The 22932-nt window shown below is 39.8% G+C and overlaps 1 protein-coding gene across 4 annotated transcripts in view; it reads right to left on the minus strand.

Annotated features, from left to right (window-relative positions):
- Positions 1-22932, minus strand: part of MYRIP (myosin VIIA and Rab interacting protein) — a 444715-nt gene that overhangs the window by 49786 nt on the left and 371997 nt on the right. For all 4 annotated transcript variants that reach the window (XM_072651463.1, XM_072651461.1, XM_072651462.1 and 1 more), the window contains exons 10-11: positions 10189-10841; positions 3077-3316 (exon numbers count right to left, since the gene is read on the minus strand). In XM_072651463.1, coding sequence (XP_072507564.1) covers positions 3077-3316; positions 10189-10841 — 893 coding nt within the window. The remainder of the gene's footprint in view (positions 1-3076; positions 3317-10188; positions 10842-22932) is intronic.

Genomic DNA, 22932 nt, shown 5'->3' on the forward strand with positions numbered 1-22932 from the left:
GCCTCCTTGCCATTTCCCCATTGTTCCATCTCCTATCTCCTTGCCTTTGCATAGTGGTAAGATTTAAATCCAAGTCCTTTGTCCTGAAATATAGAATTTTTTCTGCTGTACCATCTTTTTTCTTGGTTTCCAAGAGATATTGATACTTTTGGGGTAAAATGATCATCCTTTTCTCTTCCTGCTTCCGGATTTACTGAAGGGTACATTCACCTGACCAATAAGGATCACTCCACACAAGTTTCAACATTGACCAGTGGTCAAAGAAAACATAGGCTGTGCTTTGAGATTCAGAATGACAATGAGCTTATGGGGAATCTGAAAAGTTTCCCTGTATCCTCAGTTAATTCATTGTTCATTGATCCAGGCCATTTTTAAATGCTTACTACCACACAAGGACCATTTGGAAAAGAAGAAAAACCAAGTTCTTTTTATGCTAACACACAAAATAGGCTTTGTTTCATTTTAAAATAGTCCTTGCGTGGGAGTAACCTTTTTTTCTAGCACTAAATTGAATTCATAGTTCCAATCTTTTCTGTGAAGTCCCACAACATAGGCTTTTGCACCAACAATTGATCAGATAACAGTTAAGACTGGGTAGCCCATAGGAGATGGGAACAGGGAAGAATCACTGATTAGTGAGACCACTTCTGCATAACTACTTAGCCTTGAATAACAGATAAGTAAGAAGTTCCTAAATTCATGTTCATCATTAATCTTTGCTTCATTGGCCCTAATATAGACTGCCTTTTCCCCTGGCTCCACCCCTTAACTGCCTCCATTTAACTTGTATAAAACCTGAATGTGACCAATAATTGGTGTTATTTTTTTCTTTGTATGTACACGTACACACACGTACACACACACACACACACACACACACACACACACACACACACACTTTTCCACTTCAAAGAGACTGCATTTTATGGGTGGAGACTATAGTAAGAATAGCCCTATGCTCACACCATTAAGGTACACTGTTCCCTTCCACAAATATCATGAGTCTTGTCACCATACTAGGGTGGCTTTTGTAAGAGAAAAATGGTCCTCTGTTAGATGAATCGACCTAGATTAATTCAACCAAGAAAACTAATGTGAAATAAGACGCACAGCTTCAATGCTGAGAATAACCAAGTATAACTTGTTGTTTTCTTTTCCAGTTGTGTTCAACTCTTCATGACCCCATTTGGGGCTTTCTTGGCAAAGACACTGAAATCTTTTGCCACTTCCTTATCTAGCTCATTTTACAGATGAGGAAACTGAAGTAAGAGGGTTAAGTGACTTGCACAGGATCACATAGCTAGTAAGTGTCCGAGGCCAGATTTGACCATATGAAGATGAGTCTTCCTAACTCCAGGCTGGGCACTCTATTATTTTCTTCTAAAATATTGTATTCGAAAGATTGATACCATGGACAAACTGGAGGAGCAAGGAACAGTGTATTTATCAGATTTATGGAGAAGGGAAGAATTTTTGACTAAAGAAGAGATAGAAAGCATTATGAAATGCAAGATGGATAATTTTGATTATATCAAACTGAAAAGATTTTGCACAATCAAACCCAATGCAACCAAAATTCGGAGGGATGTAGTAAATTGGGAAAGAATTTTTACAGCTAATCTCGGGGATAAAGGCCTCATTTCTAGAATATATAGAGAACTGAGTCAAATGTACAAAAATACAAGTCATTCCCCAATTGATAAATGGTCAAAGGATATGAACAGGCAATTTTCAGAGGAAGAAATTAAAGATATCTATGATCGTAAGAAAAAATGCTCTAAATCACTTTTGATTAGAGAGATGCAAATCAAAACAACTCTGAGGTATCGTATCACACCTATTAGATTGGTCAACATGACAGAACAGGAAGATGATAAATGTTGGTGAGAATGTGGGAGAGTTGAAACACTAATTCATTGTTGGCGGAGCTGTGAGCTCATCCAACCATTCTGAAGAGCAATTTGGAACTATGACCAAAGGGCTACAAAAATGTGCATATCCTTTGACCCAGCAATATCGCTTCTAGGACTGTATCCCCAAGAGATCATAAATATGGGAAAGGGTCCCACATGTACAAAAATATTTATAGCAGCTCTCTTTGTAGTTGCCAAAAACTGGAAATCAAGGGGATGCCCATCAATTAGGGAATGGCTGAATAAATTATGGTATATGAATGTAATGGAATACTATTGTGCCATAAGAAATGATGAACAAGAAGACTTCAGAGAGGCCTGGAAGGACTTATATGACCTGATGCTGAGTGAAAGGAGCAGAACCAGGAGAACTTTGTGCACAGTAATGACAACAGTGTGCGAGAGTTTTTTCTGGTAGACATGGAACTTAGTAATAATGAAAGAATTAAAAAAAAAAATTTCCCAATGGTCTTCTAAGGCAAAATGCCTTCCACACTCAGAGAAAGAACTATGGAATTCAATTGCAGAATGTAGCAGATCATTTGTGTGTGTGTGTGTGTGTGTGTGTGTGTGTGTGTATTATGTTTTCATTTGTTATATGATTTCTTCCATCTATTTTTAGTTCATCTACACAGCATGACTATAGTGAAAACGTATTCAATAGGAAAGTATGTGTACATCTTACATAGAATTGTATGCTGTCTTAGGGAGGGAAGGGGGTGGGGAGTGTAGGGAGCGGGGAAAAAGTCTAAGTTTTATGGTAGTGATTGTAGAACATTAAAAATAAAAAGAAAAAAAGAAATAAGTATTGTATTCGTTATTATGTAGATCCAATCGACAGAGGGGCAAGGCAAGAATTTTTTTTAAATCTCCAAACTTTTAACAGGTTGGAGGATTACATCAAACCAATAACCTCCAACTAAAAACCAAACTGAAAGCAGTGGGAAGAAATAGGAGAAAAGAAAGCCTCATTAAGAACAGATGGGCAAACTCAACTCTGCCTCCCCAGATGTGTCTAAGCAGAGGAATAAGATGATGAACAAATGACCAGATGTGGTTGTCAGTTTGAGCAGACAATCACTACAGTTTATAAACCAGTTTATACCACATGTATAACCTGTGCCAAGGGCAAGCTGCCAGTCCAGGGTTTCTACAGAACTCACCTTCTTGAGTTCCTCCTGAATGTTCTGGCCATTGTCTTCTGAGGACAGACTTTCTTTCTGATGGTCAGATTCCGTCCTGGGCTCTGACTCCTGTTCCTCACCTGAAGATGTTTCCTTCTCACTCATTTTAGCAGCTAATTCAAACAACCGGGATTTCAGTTTCTCCTCTGTGGCGTTCGTCCTGCTTTTATGACGATGATCTTCGCTGCTGATATCAGTCTCTGACAAATCATCAAAAACCTAAAATGCAAACAAGATGGGAAACCAAAGAAACATCTGTCTCAGGCAGGATGTTGACAGCAGTTTCTAACAAGCCTCTCCTTCATGGAAGAGGTAATCTGGGAAAGGAAGAGCAATATTTTCTATATTTCAGGTTTTCTTCCTTGGTACAGAGAAGCATTTATTTTTGGGGTTTTTAAAAAGTGCAACTTTATATCTCTTTAATTCCACAAACATTTATTCAACACATACTATGGACCCCACAGGCTACTAGGTAGCTCAGTAGATAGAGCACTGAGCCTGGAGAGTTCAAATCCAACCTTAGACACTTAGTAACTGGGTGACTGTGGGCCAATCACTTAACCCTCTGTGTGCCTCAGTTTCCTCAACTGGAAAACAGGAATAGCAGTTACCTCCCAGGGTGATTGTGAGGCTCTAGCCTAGTACTGACATATAATAGATGCCTGTTTCCTTCCTTTCCTATGTGCCAGCCACCATGTTAAGTGCTAGAGTTATCAAGACAAAAATGAAACATTTCCCAATTATACGTGTGCAAATTGTTCCACCATTAGAATGTAAGTTCCTTGAAGGAGGTAATTGTTTCACTTTCATCTTTGTGTCTTCAGGGCCTAGTACTGTGTCTGGTACATAAAAAAAGTATTGCTGGGTTATTTTTCAATCGTGTCTAGTTCTTTGTGACCCCATTTGGGTTTTCTTGGCAAAGATACTGTAGTGGTTTGCCATTTTCTTCTCCCGCTCATTTTGCAGATGAGGAAACTGAGGCAAAGGGGGTTAAGTGACTTGACCAGGGTCATATAGCTAGTAAGTATCTGAGGCTAGATTTGAACTCAGGTCTTCCTGACTCCAGGTCCAGACTTCTATCCACTGAGTCACCTAGCTGCCACACATAATAAATTACATGTTGATTAATCAGTTCATCTCAAGCTTCTCCAATTCTACTGGACATTAAGTACTATCCTCTTTGAAAGGTTCAAAAGAAACTGAGCAAATGCTCAGCAGCCTAAAAGCTTGGTTTCTCCCATGAACATTTAGCAACATTATCTTTCCTTCCCACCTCCAATTCCCGGCTGATTTCTCAGAAGCTTGGCATGATTTCTCCTAGACTTTAGCATATAGATTCTGACAGGCTAATCATTTCCAAGGCTCAGGGAGTTCTCTCAATGGAGGGAGGTCTGTATGTTAGCTTGACTACTCATCAGTTCACGTCTGTCTCCTTGTCAGTTTGCATTTCGTGACTGCTTTGGAAGGAGAGACGAACTTTGATGAAATTTGTTCAAGGCTAAAGGGTGGGATGACAGTTCACTTTGACTGGTATTTCAGTTAATCATGTTGAGATTGAGCAGTAATTGATAAGACTTTCAAACAGGCACATCTCTCAAAATTTTAAACCAATGACAATGACACTGGGTCTTTAAGTAAAAGTTTCAGAGATATATGACTACGGAAGGACTGTTATGTTTCACAGAACTGCTGCTAATGTTGAGTATAAATAAATTTTTGGCAATGTTTAAAAGATAGGGGTAGAGGGTGCTACAGATGTTACTGTCTTATTAGTTTTACTTAACTTTTTTTTTTTTTATAGAGGTCTATTGTGAAGTGGTCTATAAATGTATAAACATCAATAAAACTTTAAAAATAAAAAAAAATCCGCAGTCCTATTGTTTTCATTTTAACATCTGATAAGACTTCACATTTTTCATGTGTTCCAGTCTCTTAAAAAATTTGATTTAATTTTTTAAAATTTTAATTATTATTTTAAAAAAAGATTAGATCTTCCTATCTCATCTAGTACAGTGGTTGGCTACTTATGGACCCACTCCTACTACTTATCAGCATAGGGGCAGTTTGACCTGCTTTGGTTTTGACCTGTGCTAGTTCATCCCTTTTAGGCAACCTAGACACCCCTTGATCCCATGGACTCGCCATCATCATGCTGGACAGTACAGACATGAGATTGCCAGCCTCAGTCTCCTTGGAAGCTGGGATTACATGTGTCACCACGCCTGAGCATATGTACCCATTGCTAAATGAACTTTAGAGTTATACCTGGAATGTGGACTTAATTAAAACATCAACTAAATTTTGTTCACAACCTGTGTTGGTATATATATTTATTCCCAAACAATTGCAGATAGCCAACCCTCAGAACTCTGCAGTGTTGTTAAAATGGAAATGTTTTTAAAGAATAATTAATGAATGTATCTGATATGGGCAGATGATTTAATCCACCTTAATATGTCAAGGGAACTTGGAGAAGGCTCACTGCATGTTGGGTGGCCCCCATGAGGTGTAGGTGCTGCTAGAGGGAAACTCTGCATTATTGGAGGAGCACCCTTCTGCACAAACTGTATCATCCACAGCCATTACAATATTTTCTGTCTCTGTCTCTCCCTCCTTATCTACACACACACACACACACACACACACACACACACACACACACAGATATGTGTGTGTGTGTGTGTGTGTAGTGAATCTTTCACTGGAAACCTGAGATATGCTACAGAACACAAGCTTCTTTTCTCTTGACAGCTAGTGAAATATTCAGGATATGCAGACTAGACAATGTGGTGGACTTGACTCTGAAATCTCCAGGAAATGAAGCACTATCACCATCTAGTGGCAGAAAGATGAATAATGTTAGGGAAAAAATGGTTGAACCAAGAGGAAAGGTATTTTATGTTAATGAATGCTTCCGTAAAGCCCTAGGAATGGCCCAGCCATATTAAAGTAATCCATCTTTTTCTCCCAGATTCTCCTTTAGATTCTTTCACTAACTGAGTCAACATTTCCAAATTAGGGGAAATGAACCTTTGAAAAAAGTCCAAAAGCCCTTTCTGACTCTCCCTCCTCACAAACTTTCTTTGTAATGTCAAATTTCAACAACCAGGTAGCAAACATTTATTAAGCACCTACTATGATGTACTAGGCATTGTGCTAAGTTATAGGTATCCAAGTAAATGTAAAAAAGCCCAACACCTCTGTCAAGGAGCTCAGAGTCTAGTAAGCTATGTACAGGATAAATGAGAGATAAAAAACCGAAGGAGAGCACCAACATTAAGGAGAAGCATGAATATCCTCTTATAGAAGTTGGGATTTTAGCTGGGACCTGAAGGAAGACAGGGAATTCAGGAAGAGGAGAGAAGGACATGATCAGACCTGGACAACTTTGACAGCTGAGAGGAGAAGGGAGGAGCGACTTGAGGCAGGCAGACCCACCAGTGGCTATTGAAATTGTCAAAGCATGAATGGATGAGGGCCTGCACCAGGGTGGTGGCGGTGTCAGAGGAGAGAAGGGGATGTATCTGAGAGATGTTACGAAGGTAAAATCATCAGGTCTTGACAGCAGATTGGATATGGTGGAGCGGGACAGAATAAGGAGGTCTAGGCTGACATCTAGGTTGTGGACCTGAGTTACTGGGAAGTTGGTGGTATCTTTTACAGTAATAGTAGAATTTAGAGGAGAAAACAGTTAGGTGGCTTAATGGATAGACCACTAGGCCTGGAGTCAGGAAGACGTGAGCTCAATTCTGGCCTCAGACACTTACTAGCTGTGTGACCCTGGGCAAGTCACTTACTGTCTGTTTTAATTCCTGGAGAAGGAAATAGCAAACCACTCCAGTATCTTTGCCAAGAAAACCCCACGGACAGTATGGTCCATGGGGTCACAAACTGAACAACTAAGTTTAGAAGAAGGGAAAGATGATGAGTTCACTTTTGGACTTGCCCAGTTTAAAATATCAATGGAATATCTAGTTAGAGATACCTAACAGGCAGAGTTTGAGAGTTATTAGCATAGAATTGATCATTGAATCTATGAGAGCTGATGAAATTACCAAGAGAAATAGCATGAAGGGAGAAGAGAAGAGGGCTCAGAACAGAGCCCTTTGGGGCACCCAAGGTTAGTGGGCGTGACCTAGATGAAGAGACAGCAACAGAGGCTAAAGAGTGGTCAGATAGTTAGGAGGAGAACCTGGATAGGGTAGTATCCCAGCAACCTAGAGGAGAGAGTAGCAAGAAGAAGAAGCTGACCAAAAATGTCAAAGGCTGTGGAGAGGTCAAGGACATTGAGAAAAGGCCCGCCATTAAATTTGGCCACTGACAGAGCAATGGTAACTTTGTAGAGAGCAGTTTCCATGAACTGATGAGGTTGAAAGTCAGACTATAGAGAATTCAGAAGACAGTGAGAGGAAAGGGAGAGGCATTGATTGTAGATGGTTCTCTCGAAGAGTTTAGCCATAAAAGGGAAGAGAGATACGGATGATAGCTAGTGGGGATGGATGGATCAAGTGAGAGTTTTTGAAGATAGGGGAGACATGAATAAGTTTGTAGGCAGTAGGGAATGAGCCAGTAGACAAGTGAGAGAGTGAGGGTGCCAGGGGGGGCAATCTGCTGGAGAGAATGGGATGAGAGCTAGATTGTGAAGGAAATGTTGGGTAGTATAGTATAAGGAATGTTGAATCCATAGAGAACATGGGTTCCAAACCTGGCTCTAACACTTGTAGTCCATATGGACTTCCAATCTCTTTCCTCTTTAATCCATCCTCTAGATCTCACACTAATCTTTGTAAAGTACAGATCTGTCCGTATTACCTCATCTGGCTCCCCGATGACACAAACTCCAGAGCTTGGCATTTTAGGCTCTTTAGCTGTTATTATTGAGTCATTTCAGTCATGGTTGACTCTTCATGACCCCATTTTGGGACTTTCTTGGCAAAGATACTGGCACAATTTGCCATTTCGTTCTCTAGCTCTTTTGACAGATGAAGAAACTGATGCAAATAGGGTTAAGTGACTTACCCAGGGTCACATAGATAATAAGAATCCAAGGCTGGATTTGAACTCATGAAGATGATTCCAAGCCCAGAGCACCACTTCGTTCTTGACTACCTGATCCCAGCCTGATTCCTGATTCCAAGCCCAATGCTCTATCCATTGTGCCACTTAGATCTTGATTACCTGACCCTAGCCTACTTCTATGGGCTTATTATACACTATTTGCCTTCATGGCTGTTGTATTCCTGCCAAACTGGAAAACTTACTACCCCCTGAATTCAGAATTCAAATTCTCATCTCCATGAGTTGACTGGCTCCATGCCTGAAATGTCCTTCATCCTCCCTTCATCCTCTTAGAATCCCTAGCTTCCTTCAAAGCTCACCTTGTACATCACCTCCTTTGTGAAACCTTTGCTGATGTCCTTGGTCTAGTCAGTTCTCCTCTACCCTGCTCAAATGGACTTCTGTGTGGACATGCTTTATACAATGTCTATACTCCTACTGTAGACATGCTTTATCAGCCCCCCCTCATCCCCCTGTCCCCCAGCTCTCTAGAGGCAGCATCATTTTGTTTTCCTCTTTGTGTCCCTGCCACCTAATGTAGTGTCTTACTCCTAGTAGGTTCTACACAATTGTTTATTTTTTAATATTAACAGACTCCTGAAGAGCTAGAGTGAGCGGCAAATGTGACAGAAAGAGGACTGAATGGTGTAATCAGAGGACCTGGGTGTCAATGCCGTTTCTGCTCTTTACCACCTGTGTGACCTTGGGCAAATCATTAACCTCTCTGGGCTTCACTTTTCTCATCTGTGAGGCTCCTTCCAGCTCTGAAACCTTGGAACATGGGAAAGTGCACAGGGCATGAACTTGTGAGTCACAAAGACTCAAGTTCAAATGATACCATATATGTTAGCTGTGCAACCTTAGGCAAGTCACTGCACAGCCCTATGCCTCAGTTTCTTCATTTGTAAAATAAAAAGGTAAGCTTGATAGATCCTAATGCCCTTTCTAGACTTCAACTTGTGATTCCGTGTTCTTGTAGTTCAGTCCTACGATCAACAACTTCTCTGAACCTTTATTTCTTTATCCAAAAAGAAGACCTTTAATGTTCCTGCCAGGTCTTAGACTCTGCAATTCTCAGAATGGTCCTTACAGAAAGGCTTCTGGGTTGAGGCTTTCAGAGAAACAAGGAATCACATTGGGCTTAAGTAGTCAGGAAAGCTGCCTGGAAGAGGGAGAATTTTAGCTGTATCCAGGAAGATGGGTAGAGATGGGATTAGGAGCCAGAGAGTTTAAGACACCCCCTATGAGAATGGATTAAGTATGGTGCATGGCACATAAAAGTCACTGAATATTTGTGAACTCTTATGATAATAGCTCTAGAACTGGAAAGAGACCTCTGAGGTCATCTAGTCCCAGACCTCTATTTTACAGTTGAGGAAACTGAGGCCCATGGAGTTTAAGTGAGGACCAAGGTCACACGAGCAGTAAGTGTCTTGAAGGCTTTGAACCTGGGTCCTCTGACCTCCAAACCTGTTCTCTTTCCATTGTACTATGCGGCTGTTAATAATTGTTGTAGGAGCAGCAAAGATGGTGGAGGGGTAAATGTATATGGTAGATTAAGTAGATCATTTTGAGTAAATCATTTTGGCTGGAATAGAGTGTTCTTGTAGGGGAGTAGCAGGAAATTAGTTTTCATAGTTAGGTTCAGGCAAGGTTGTGGAAGGCCTTGAAGGCCTGACCAAGAAGTTTGGACTTCATTCCATAGGCAATAGGGAGCTACTGAGGGTTTCAGAGTGGGTTACTGGCATTCTGAAAGAAGTAGTAGTTCAAGCTTTAAAAAATAGGAGTAAGGATAGCACCTGGTCCTGTGATTTCATTGGTAAATGGAAACTTGGTCTGGCAAAGCAGGTCAACACCTTCTCTGTAACTTATAATCTCAGAGAAATGAGAGGTTAAGTTGCCCAGTATTCCTAGCCAGTACTTCAAAGGCAGGGCTTGAACTCAGGTCTTCCTGTCTTTGGGGCTAGCTTTCTTTCTGTTCTGCCTTTCTAAAAATCTTCTTTAAAAATATTAGTAAAATATGGAGCTTTTACCTGATTAGAGTCCGAATCTTTCTCAAGGCTTTGGGTGGGGGGCTTTCCTTCATCCAGCTCGTCTGAGGCTAGCTTACTTCTCCTCCACCTCCTGGATCGCTTGTCAGCTGTGTGGTGAGCATTCTCAGCATCACTGCTGTCTGAGTCCTGTGTGTCTGCAGCCTGGGGGTTGAAGTTCACATCTAGCCCCCCTTGTGAGTGTGCTTTTTCTAGTGAATGGCTGCTAGGGGGCTTTCTCTGTAGCCAAGACCGCTTGGCTGGTCCTTGAACTTCCCGGGAAGAGCTCACTGAGGAAGTCTCTGAGTCAGAGCACATGGTCTCAAGGTTAGTGTAAAGTCCAGAGGAGGGGGAGTTTCCTCGAGGGCACTGGTCATGACCATAAGCCCACTCAGTGTGATGCTGGGAGTCGGTGGAGTAGGAATTTTCTGACAGACTCTGGGGTCTCTGATGAAGCTGGTTGAGGGTCATATTCCAGTCAAAGTCATCCTCACTATCTGAGCCCATCTCATCGTAGGCAGATACCACACTGGACTCCTTCTCCAGAGCCTGGAATGCCTGGCTCTTTGGTTTGGCCAGAAGGCGGGGGTGAGGAAATGGTTTATTCTTCAGGGTCACCCAGTTCCCATCAGCACTTTGCAAAACAGGGTCTGGATCTGGAAAAAGCAAAAAGAAACACCCATGAGGCATCCTTTGCTCAACTATTCTTGGCAATGACATGGTAAATAACTGATACCTTCTAGGTGTTTGCAGTTGGGGAAGGGGAAACTGGTGTTGACTGAACTTCACTTGACTCAAACCAATAGTAGGATGGGCCTTATGGCCCATCACAGATGGAGGGGAAGCATTATAAACATAGCCTCCTTGGTTTTAAATGGACTCCTCTACCAGAACTTTGAATGTGGGCTGTAAGATAACAAGGAACCTCCAGAAGGAGGAACTTTGTATCCTAGCAGGATCTGGGACATGTGAACTGACTTGATCAGTAGTAGGAAGCAGAGTTTTGAGACTTGGGTCTTCTGGAGTCTCTCTGCTTCTGGTCAGCCATGAGAGAAGGTGAGAAGGTGTTTCTTGGTTCTGCTGCCTTTCTTTTATTTTTCTTAGGTTGAACAGGAGAATAGAAGGCTCTTTCTGTTCAACATTCCTTTTCTTCCCAAGGATGGAAAATGCTGTGGCTACTCAATTTTTTTTCTGTAGACAGAGGAGGTAGAAGGCTATTCTTCTGACATAGAGAGGAAATACTAACAAGACTTTTTCTTTCATGTTCTTTCTTTTCCTTTTGCTAGAAACTGGAAAGTCTGTGTGACCTCAAGTTGAGGCAAGACCCCAGGGAAAGCTATTGCAAATCCATGATCATCCCCTTTCCAAGAATAATTGTGCACCTTATGTTTTTTAGGACCATTGTTGAACATTCTGTTTTGACTATGCAGGAGTCATTTTGATAGATTTATGTTTGTACTAAGCTAGGAATGTTTCCCTATGGTCCATGAGCTTCATAGTCTAATACTGTAGGTTTGTTATTGAGTTAAGAGTTTCTGTTGTCACGTACATGCTTCATGTACATGCCCATCAAATACATACTTCCCTTGGACAAATCAAGTCTTTCTTTTTTTAGCTTGGATTCTAAGTGAGCTCATGGCCTTGCAAATAGCAAAGTACTGACCCTCAACAGATTTGGAATGAAAATAGGGTGTAAAAAAAAAGTAGATTTTCCTTGCTTTAAAATGAAGAAGGATGTCTATCCACTAGCTCCACCATGACCATTCCATGGGAACACAAAAAGCTGTTTCAAAATTCTGGGGAAGGAGGATAAAAGCTAGCAGGGAGTGGGGTGAGTGAAATAATTGAGTTATTCTTAAAAGTTCTATGGGAAATTCCCCTATGTATACCTAGAACAGGTTCCTGACCCTTGATAGAATAACAGGATTTGGGGCCTAGGTGGGACTCTAATGAATCCCCTTTCGTTTACATGTCCTACTGTACAGGTTGCCACCCTGATCCCATCACAATTTTCTCTCTCTTCCAGGTTGAACTTGAATGTGAGATGTAAGAAATACAAGAAATCCTCTGAAGTCCTGTTTAGCATAAGTGCTCTAAGGGTTGTAAGGACAATATTGATTTGTACAGTAAGGAGTGTATGTGGGGGAACAATTCAACTTTAGGGTTCTGACATCAAATCTCAGTTAGGTCTCCCTGGGTAACCCTACTCACAGATGAAACAATTCAGGCATTATCTGACTCACCAGAAGTCAGTGAGATTACAAACTCCTCTGTTCTTCATGTGTTCATTCCTCCCTATGATGCCTAGCAGCATGGCATACCACCTACGTACATGTGGAAATGAACTGAACAGCTGCAGGAACTTGGGTTGCTGATGACTTTTGGTTCCCAGTCAAGGAGCTGAGCCTACTCAACTGGGTTCTGATTTGATTCTATTGTCTGGCTAGTCCTAAAAATGTATTAATATTACACAGTCACCATTTCCTTGAGTTCTGCCACAACTATTGTCCTAAGAAAGTGCTTTTTTTATGCTGAGTGGGAATTATAACACAAGTTATCCAGAAATGCCCCAAATATAGAAATAACCTTATTGTGTATATCTGTATATAGCACTATTCATCCTTTGTCTTGAAGAGGACCAATGACATTGGGGGTGGGGGTAGGGTGGTGCTGATGTCTTGACTTGCACATGAATTGGATTTAAGTGAGGCAGAGCTGAGCAAAGTCTTCAGCCTCACTGTCTCCTCCAGAGTCTTAGAAGTCCAGGCAAGGCAAAAGTCCAGGGGCAAGGCAAAAGTCAAGATGACTGGTGAAGGCCCAGGATGTAGTGGGTGACTCTGACCTTTCTAAATTGAGGCCTTTCTTAGATCTCAGTTTGTGGGAGGCAACAATGACTAAGGGCTAAATAAGAATTGAGATAAATGATGGCCCAATTTATCATCGCAACACTCTAGCAATCTGGGAGGGGAAGACCCTTAGAGTTTCTGACTAGAACAGAGAACAATTGCTATTTAGACTCATTCTAAGCCATCAAAACCTAAAAATATATGCATATACATGTATATATATTATACACTCACATAAGTTTGGTGTATATATGTGTGTATGTATTTGTGTGTACATATGACTGGGCCCATGATTTAATCAGTACGGAGGTAACAACATCTCTTCTTGGCATCTTCCTGCCTTGCCTGTGGTCCTTAAAGAGTGAAGTGGCTTCATCAGAGTCATGTTTCCAAAGTGTGCTCATGCGTGCGCGGGCGCGCATGTGTGTGTGTGTGTGTGTGTGTGTGTGTGTGTGTGTGTAAATTTATTTATGAACCAGGCTTGTTATTTCATTAGTATAAGGAACCCAGGGAGGAAACTCTCCTTAAACTCTCTCTATTAAATGTCTTCTCTTCCCCTTAGAGTCTTAGATAGTTGCCTGAGGATGGAAAGGAGTTGAATTACTTCCCCCTAGAGATATTGCAGATCAGAAGCAGGGCCTGAACCGAGGCCTACCTGAATTTAGGACTCTCTTTCTACCTACTATACCATGTTCCCTTTCCTCTGTATATTTCCTGTAACTGACTGGTGCTAATGTGATCAAGTACATAAACATCAAATATGATCATAATATAATAATAACTTTACTTGGGGGGGGCAGTTAGGTGGTGGAGTGGGCGGAGCATAGGACTGTGAGTCAGACAACCTGAGTTTGGAATCCTGCCTCAGACACCAACTAGCTGTGTGACCCTGGGCAAATTAATTAGACCTCTCTATGCCTCAGTTTCCTTACCTATAAAATGGGAATAAAGTGCTTTGCAAACCTTGAAGTACTATATAAATGCTAGCTATTGTTACCATTTTTGTTATTACTAATATTTTACAAAGTGCTGTATGTACATAATCTTGCATAATCCTCACAATAATTGTGTGAAGGGGGAGGTATTAAAACAATCATTATCACTTGTTCAGAGGTTCCCAAAGTGGGTAATACAACCCCCAGGGAGTGCTGGAACTGTCCAGAGGGTTGATAGTAGCCTCCAGTGCAATTGGGGGGTACTGAATAAAAATAAAGGGGTGATGGAAGCATAAGGAAAGAAGATAAAATTTTTTTTTGAAAAACTGTACGTTTCTTCTGTTGTGTAGCAGAGTTAGAGTCATAGTGGTTACATTATCTTCCAAAGAAACACACGAAATGCAAGTTATAAACAATCACTGATCATGTCTGCTGACAGGTCTTTTTTTAAAAAATAAATTAATTTTATTTATTTTCAGTGTTCTACAATCACTACCATATAACTTAGATTATTATTTTTCCCTCCCTCTTCCCCCCTCCATCCCTGAGATAGCATACAATTTTGTATAGGTTCTACACATACATTCCTATTAAATACATTTTCACTATAGTCATGCTATGTTGAAGAATTAAAACTAGTGGGAGAAATCATCTAACAAACCAAAACACAACACAACACAACACACACACACACACACACAAATGATCTGCTACATTCTGCAATTGAATTCCATAGTTCTTTCTCTGGATGTGGAAGGCATTTTGCCTTAGAAGACCACTGGGAATTTTTTTAAGTCCTTGCCTTGCAATAAAGTTCCAAGTACCAGAAAAACCTCTTGCACGCTGTGGTTGTTGCTGTGCACAAAGTTCTGGTTCTGCTCCTTTCACTCAGCATCAGATCATATAAGTCTTTCTAGGCCTCTCTAAAGTCTTCCTGTTCATCATTTCTTATAGCACAATAGTATTCCATTACATTCATATACCTCAATTTATTCAGCCATTCTCTAATTGATGGGCATCCCCTTGATTTCCAGTTTTTGGCCACCACAAAGAGTGCTGCTATAAATATTTTTGTACATGTGGGACCCTTTCCCATTTTTATGATCTCTTGGGGATACAGTCCTAGAAGCACTCTTGCTGGGTCAAAGGGTATGCACATTTTTGTAGCCCTTTGGACATATTTCCAAATTGCTCTTCAGAATGGTTGGATGAGCTGACAGCTCCACCAACAGTGCATTAGTGTTCCAACTCTCCCACATCCTTGCCAACATTTATCATTTTCCTGTTCTGTCATGTTTGCCAATCTGATAGGTGTGATGTAATACCTCAGAGTTGTTCTGATTTGCATCTCTCTAATCAAAAGTGATTTAGAGCATTTTTCATAGTACTATAGATATCTTTAATTTCTTCCTCTGAAAATTGCCTGTTCATATCCTTTGACCATTTATCAATTGGGGAATGACTTGTATTTTTGTACATTTGACTCAGTTCTCTATATATTCTAGAAATGAAGCCTTTATCACCAACCTTAGCTGTAAAAATTCTTTCCCAGTTTTCTACATTCCCTCCGAATTTTGGTTGCATTGGGTTTGGTTGTGCAAAAACTTTTCAGTTTAATGTAATCAAAATTATCCATCTTGCACTTCATAATGCTTTCTATCTCTTTTTTAGTCAAAAATTCTTCCCTTATCCATAAATCTGATAAATATACTATTCCTTGCTCCACCAATTTGTCCATAGTATCAATCTTAATACCTAGATCATGTACCCATTTGAATTTTATTCTTGTGTATGGTGTCAGGCATTGGTCTATGCCTAGTTTCTGCCACACTTTTAGCCAGTCTTTCCAGCAATTTTGTTGAACAGTGAGTTCTTATCCCAGAAGCTGGGGTCCTTGGGTTTATCAAACAGTAGATCGCTATATTCATTATCTACTGTGTCTTGAGTACCTAGCATATTCCACTTGTCTACCCTTCTGTCTCTTAGCTAGTACCAAGTGGTTTTGATAACTGCAGCTTTATAATACAATTTGAGATCGAGGCCTCCTTCCCTAGCATTTCAGAATATCCCATGATATTCTGGACCTTTTGTTCTTCCAGATGAATTTTGATACTATTTTTTCCAGCTCTAGAAAATAATTATCTGATAGTTTAATTGGTATGGCACTAAATAAGTAAATTAATTTAGGTAGAATAGTCATTTTTATTATATTGGTTTGACCTGTCCACAAGCAACTGATATTTTTCCACTTACTTAGATCTGACTTTTTTTGTGTGAAAAGTGTCTTGTAGTTGTGTTTATATAGTCTCTGGGTTTGTTTTGGCAGGCAAACTCGCAAATATTTTATAGTGTCTACCCTAGCTTTAAATGGGATTTCTCTTTCTATCTCTTGCTGTTGGGCTTTGTTACTAATATATAGAAATGCAGAAGATTTGTGTAGGTTTATTTTGTAACCTGCAACTTTGTCAAAGTTGTTTATTATTTCAAGTAGTTTTTTACTTGAATCTCTGGGATTTTCTAAGTATATCATCATATCATCTGCAAAGAGTGATAACTTTGTTTTTTCTCTGCCTATTCTAATTCCTTCAATTTCTTTATCTCTTCTAATTGCTATAGCTAATATTTCTAGTACCATATTGAATAATAGTGGTGATAATGGAAATCCTTGTTTCACTCCTGATCTTATTGGGAATGCATCTAGCTTATCACCATTGCATATAATGCTTGAAGAAGGTTTTAGGTAGATACTGCTTATTATTTTGTGGAAAATTCCCTTTATTCCTATGCTCTCCAATGTTTTTAATAGAAATGGGTGTTGTATTTTGTCAAAAGCTTTTTCTGCATCTATTGAGATAATCATGTGGTTTTTGTTAGTTTTCTTGTTGACATGGTTGATAATGCTAATAGTTTTCCTAATATTGAACCAGCCCTGCATTCCTGGTATGAGTCCTACCTGATCATAATGTATTATTCTCATGATAAGTTGCTGTATTCATTTTGCTAAAATATTATTTAAAATTTTTGCATCTATATTCATTAGATAAATTGGTCTATAGTTTTCTTACTCTGTTGTGTTTCTTCCTGGTTTAGGTATCAAAACCATATATGTATCATAAAAAGAATTTGGGAGGACTCCTTCTTCCCAAATTTCCAAAAATAGTCTGTATAGTATTGGAATTAACTGTTCTTTAAATGCTTGATAGAATTCACTTGTAAATCCATCCAGCCCTGGAAATGTTTTCCTAGGGAGATCACTGATGGCTTATTCAATTTCTTTTTCTGAGATGGGGTTGTTTAGGTATTCAACTTCCTCTTCTGTTAATCTGGGCAATTTGTATTTTTTAAAATATTCATCCATCTCATTTGGATTGTTGAATTTATGGGCTTAAAGTTGGGCAAAGTAATTTCTAATTATTGTTTTAATTTCCTCCTCATTGGAGATGAGTTCACTCCTTTCATTTTTGATATTAGTAATTTGGTTATCTTCTTTTTTTAAATCAGATTGATGAAAGGTTTATCAATTTTATTAGTTTTTTCATAAAACCAACTATTGCTTTTATTTATTAATTCAATAGTTTTCTTAATTTCAATTTTATTAATCTCTCCTTTGGTTTTCAGTATTTCTAATTTGGTATTTACTTGGGGATTTTCAATTTGTTCTTTTTCTCGTTTTTTCAACTGCATGCCCAAGTCAATGATCTCCTCTTTCTCTATTTTATTCATGTAGGCATTCAAAGATATATAACTTCCCCTAAAAACTGTTTTTGCAGTATCCCATAAGATTTGGTAGGTTGTCTCATTATTGTCATTCTCTTCAATGAAGTTGTTGATTGTTTCTATGATTTGTTGTTTAACCCACTCCTTCTTTAGTGTTAGATTATTTAGTTTCCAATTAATTTTTGGTTTATCTTTCCATGGCCTTTTGTTACATGTAATTTTTATTGCATTATGATCTGAGAAGGATGCATTGACTATCTCTGCTTTTCTTCACTGGATTGTGAGGTTTTTATGCCCTAGAACATGGTCAGTTTTTGTATATGTGCCATGTACTGCTGAGAAAAAGGTATATTCCTTTCTATTCCCATTCAGTTTTCTCCAGAGATCTATCATATCTACCTTATCCAGAGTTTTATTTACCTCCTTAACCTCAGAGAGGGGGAGGTTGAGGTCCCCTACTAGTATAGTTTTGCTGTCTACTTCTTCCTTCAACTCCCCCAACCTCTAAGAATCTGGAATACCACTTGGAACATACATGTTTAATGATGATACTGCTTCATTGTCTATTGTGCCTTTTAGCAGGATATAGTTGCCTTCCTTATCTCCTTTGATCAGATCTATTTCTGCTTTTGCTTTGTCTGAGATTAGGATTGCTACCCCTGCTTTTCTTACATCAGCTGAGGCACAATATATTCTGCTCTAACCTTTTACCTTCACCCTGTGTGTATCCCCCCATTTCAAATGTGCTTCTTGTAAACAACATATTGTTGGATTGTGACTTTTAATCCTTTCTGCTATCCATCTCTGTTTTATGGGAGAGTTCATTCCATTCACATTCACAGTTATGATTATAATCTGTGTCTTTACTTCCATCCTCTTTCCCCTTGTTTATGCTTTTAGTTCTCCTTTCCCCTCCTCAATAGAGTTTTTACTTTTAACAACCACCTCCTTTCCTTCCTTCTTTCAGCCCCCCTCCCTTTTACTTCCCTTTACTCTTACTACTTTTTCTCTCCCTTTTAGCTTCCCCTCCCCTTTCTTCCCCCTTAGGCTCCTACTGCCTATAGAGCTAGTTAGATTTATGTACTTAATTAAGTTTATTGTTCCCTCCTTGAACCAAATCAGATGAGAGTGCTTCTCAAACAATGCTCACCTCTCTCCTCTCTTTCCCTCTATTATAATTTTGTACTTCTTTCTGCTTCCTCCTTTTCACATCTCCTGTTACAATGCCTTTGCACACTTCAATCATATTTTTATCATCACATCATTTACTTTATACTTATTCCCTCTATGTATATCCCTTTTATATTTCATAATAGATGTAAAATTCTGAAGATTAACAAGTATCATCTTCCCCTATAGGGAGGTAAACAGTTTGCCCAAATTGAGTAACAAGTTTTTTTCCCCCTTTTTACCTTTTTATGCCTCTCTTGAGATCTGCATTTGAAGATCGAATTTTCTATTGAGTTCTAGCCTTTTTGTCAGGAAGGTCTGCAAATCCCTAATTTCATTGAATGTCCATCTCCTTGCCTGAAATGTTATGCTGAACTTTGCTGGGTAATTGATCCTTGGTTGTAGTCCCAGCTCCTTTGTCCTATGGAATATCATATTCCAATTTCTTCAGTCTTTTAATGTAGAAGCTACAAGGTCCTGTGTGATCCTGACTGTTGCTCCTTGATATTTGAATGGTTTTTTTCTGGCTGCCTGTAGTATTTTCTCCTTCACTTGATAGTTCTGGAATTAGGCAACAATATTTCTTGGGGTGTTTAGCTTGGGATCCCTTTTGGGAGGTTAATGGTGGATTCTTTCAATGATTATTTTGCCCTCTGGATCTAGCACTTCTGAGCAGTTTTCCTTGATGATTTCTTGGAAGATATTGTTCAGACTTTTTCTTTCATTGTGGCTTTCTGGCAGGCCAATAATTCTTAAATTTTCTCTCCTGGATCTATTTTCCAGGTCAGTTGTTTTTGCAATTAGATATTTTACATTTTCTTCTATCTTTTCATTCTTTAGATTTTGTTTGACTGATTCCTTTTGTCTCATAGAGTCATTAGTTTCTACTTGCCCAATTCTAATTTTTATCAAATTGTTTTCTTCAGTTAACTTTTGCATCTCCTTTTCAATCTGTCCAATTATTCCATTTAAGGAATTATTTTCTCCAGTTAGTTTTTGTGCTTCCTTTTCCATTTGTTCAATTTTCCTTTTTTAAGAGATGTTCTCTTCATGGAATTCTTTTTTCATACTTTTAAAATCATTAGCCACTTTTTCTTCTATTTCCTTCTTCAGCTGTTCCAGGAGAGCTGTTTGTGCATGTGAGCAGTTCATGGTCTCTTCTGAAGTTTTAGATGGGAGTGCAGTCTCACTACTGACCTCTTTGGTATTCTTCTTTTGGTCCTTGTCCCCTTAGAAAGGTTCTAGGGTTTTTTTTGTTCTTGCTTTGCTTTTTCTCACTCATGATGTTGATTTGTGTTGTGGTTTCTGGTTCTTTCAGTTAGAAGCTGTAGAACTTGGTGTTGAGCTGACTGGTGTGAAAAAGCTAAAGGCAGGTGCCTTTTGATCTTTTTGTTATGTGTTTCCTTGATCAGCCCTGGGGCTAGCTTGTTAAGTGTAGGGGAGGGATGGTCTGGTCAGGAGAGATCTCCTCAGCTGAGCTGAGACAAAGTCAAGTTCAGGGGTTGGTGATCCCAGCTACCCTATTGTCTTCCCATTTCCTCTGGAGTGCTGAGGCATGCCTGGGTCCTAGTGCAAGTTTCCACCTTCCTTGCAGCTCCTCTCCTAGTGCTGAGGCACACCTGGTTCCTAGTGTGAGTTTCCACCTCCCCTGCAGCTCCTCTCCTAGTGCTGAGGCACATCTGGGTCCTAGTGTGAGTTTCCACCACCCTGGGGTCCCTCTCCTTCTGGTTTGCCTCTGCCACAGTAAGAGGAATCTCTCTTAGCTATTTTCCTAGCCTCAGGTGTTATGGGACTTTTTGCCTTTTCACTGTTTCCACTGATCCAGGATTTTTCTGGAGAAATATTTTATGGTTCTTTTGAGGTCAACAAGGCGGGGAGGAGAGAACATTTACTGATCACTCCACCATTTTGGCTCCCAGAAGTTCAAGTAGGTGACTTACAGATGTTTAATCTTCGGGCTGAAAATCTCAGGAGCTACTGCAGCTGATATCTGGGGCTCAGCAGCAGTCATTCGCTTGGCTCTGTTGGTCCCTCACCCTGGGCTGCTGCTTCGCCATTCCACCTGCTGCTGCCTCAGGCCTCCCTGGGCCTTTCTTGCTCTGCTGTGCTGGACAAGTTGTGCTGTGTGCTCTGGGTTCACCCCAGTCGAACAGATCCTTCCCGTCGACCTTCCAGTCTATCCTGGGCTGTGAATCTGCCACAGTCTGTCTCCTATTGGATTCTGCATCTCCAAAATTTGGTCAGATTCTCTTTTTAGAGGCATCTGAAGGAGTTTGTCTAAGAGCTCAGGTGAGTCATTGCTCTCACTCTGCCATCTTGGCTCCACCCCTCTTGACAAGTCTTAACAAGCAAGTGTTGGTGGGAGAATATGTCTCACATTGTTGGGGAGTCCAGCATGTTTCGGCAAGAATATGTACATGTAATGATTTGTTTACAATATAATATTGTATGGTTAGATGACACAATTGTGTGACCAAAATTTCAATTCAGGAACCTCCTCCTCCCCAAATTTATAATAAATTATTAAATTTAAGATGCATCATTAAAAAAAATTATATATTTTTTGAAACGATGCTAATTAAAAAATTGTAAAGGAGTTAAAGAAAGTAGATTTCCAGGGGGGTGCTGGGTAATTTTTTTAAAATAGGGAGTAGGTCAAATAGTTTTGGGAACCTAATTGATGAATAAACTGTGAGTCTAAGCAGTAAAATGACTTTCAGTGCTGGGACTCAGACCTTTTAAGCTCCAAATCTACTTTTCAGTCTGCTATGTTGCTTCTCTTAACTGGGCTAGGGCAGGGTGAATCTGTCAAAGGAGAGAGATGGAATAGATTACCTTTCATGGCCTTCCAACTCTAAACCTATAATCCAGTAACTAGGATTAGAGGTGAGCTTCAGGTCAAAGCACCTTTGTCTGGTGTACAAACATACTGATAGTGTCATGGAAAGACCATGGTGGAACTTGACAGGAGAAGCTAGCTCTGACACCCTCCAGCAATGTGAACATGTCACCTCATCTCTCTTAGACTTAGTTTTTCTCATCAATAAAATAAGGATAATAATGCTTGCTACCTAGTTTATGAAGCTGTTAGGAGGGAAGTACTCTAATCCAGAGCTAAATAAAAATCTAATTGTGAAATGTTAATAAAATAAATAAAAAGATAATACAACATAGGTAATGTTAATTTGTGAATTTCTAAGTCAATATGCCACCTACAGGGATCCATTTCTATTTGATAGCCCTGCTCTGATCAGACTCTGGACACTCTAGAAATGGGAGTTGGTATTACAGTCATGCCAAATGACAAAAGTGACTTTGCCCTTACTCTGAAATTTTCTTCCATTGGCATGTATGTACATGAATGAAAATCTCAAATCCCACTTTTCAAAACTGTAGAACTTGTGAGCTGCATAGGTCACACATCTTGCCCTTGATGGAGGGATTTAAATAAAACCTGCCATCTGAATTCTCCTCAAATGCACCATGATGTGACCTATACACTGGCTGAAGGCAAGAAAAGAAAATCTGGGCAGAGACATTTTAGTACCTATTTGTTCACCTCTCTGGCCAAACTGAAGTGCTGACACCCTTCGGGTCGGGGTTTTTGGATGTGTTAAATTCTCTTAGAGCTGCCAAGATTTGAGTTTAGGATTATTAAGTTTCCTTGACCCTGGGTACTCAGTGGCCAGCAGGTGTTATGGTCTTTTTGACCAATCACTCTCCTGAAGCATAAAAAATAGGACAATATTCATTAATAAACGGAGAAGACTCATCCTAGTCCTTCGCAGCTGCTTTTCTTCTTCCATTTCAGTGCTATCTAATGGTGAAATAGCCCCCAGAGATAATTTGCTGCATTGTTAAAACAAATTAGCCTTTGGGGGATGGGGTAGGGGCTCGTGTTAAAATGCTTACCGGAATCCTCACCAGAATGCTCAGAGCCAGATGCTCTTTAGGAAATATTGGTGGCCTCTTCTAGATGAGATACAGACCCTCCTTGTGTCCTCTATGCCCATCAAGTAGTCAAGTTTTTGTACGTACACATTTAGATTACTTATACAAGCTTGCCTAGCTTCATTATT

Source organism: Notamacropus eugenii, chromosome 3 (genome assembly GCF_028372415.1).
Source record: "Notamacropus eugenii isolate mMacEug1 chromosome 3, mMacEug1.pri_v2, whole genome shotgun sequence".
NCBI lineage: Eukaryota > Metazoa > Chordata > Mammalia > Diprotodontia > Macropodidae > Notamacropus > Notamacropus eugenii.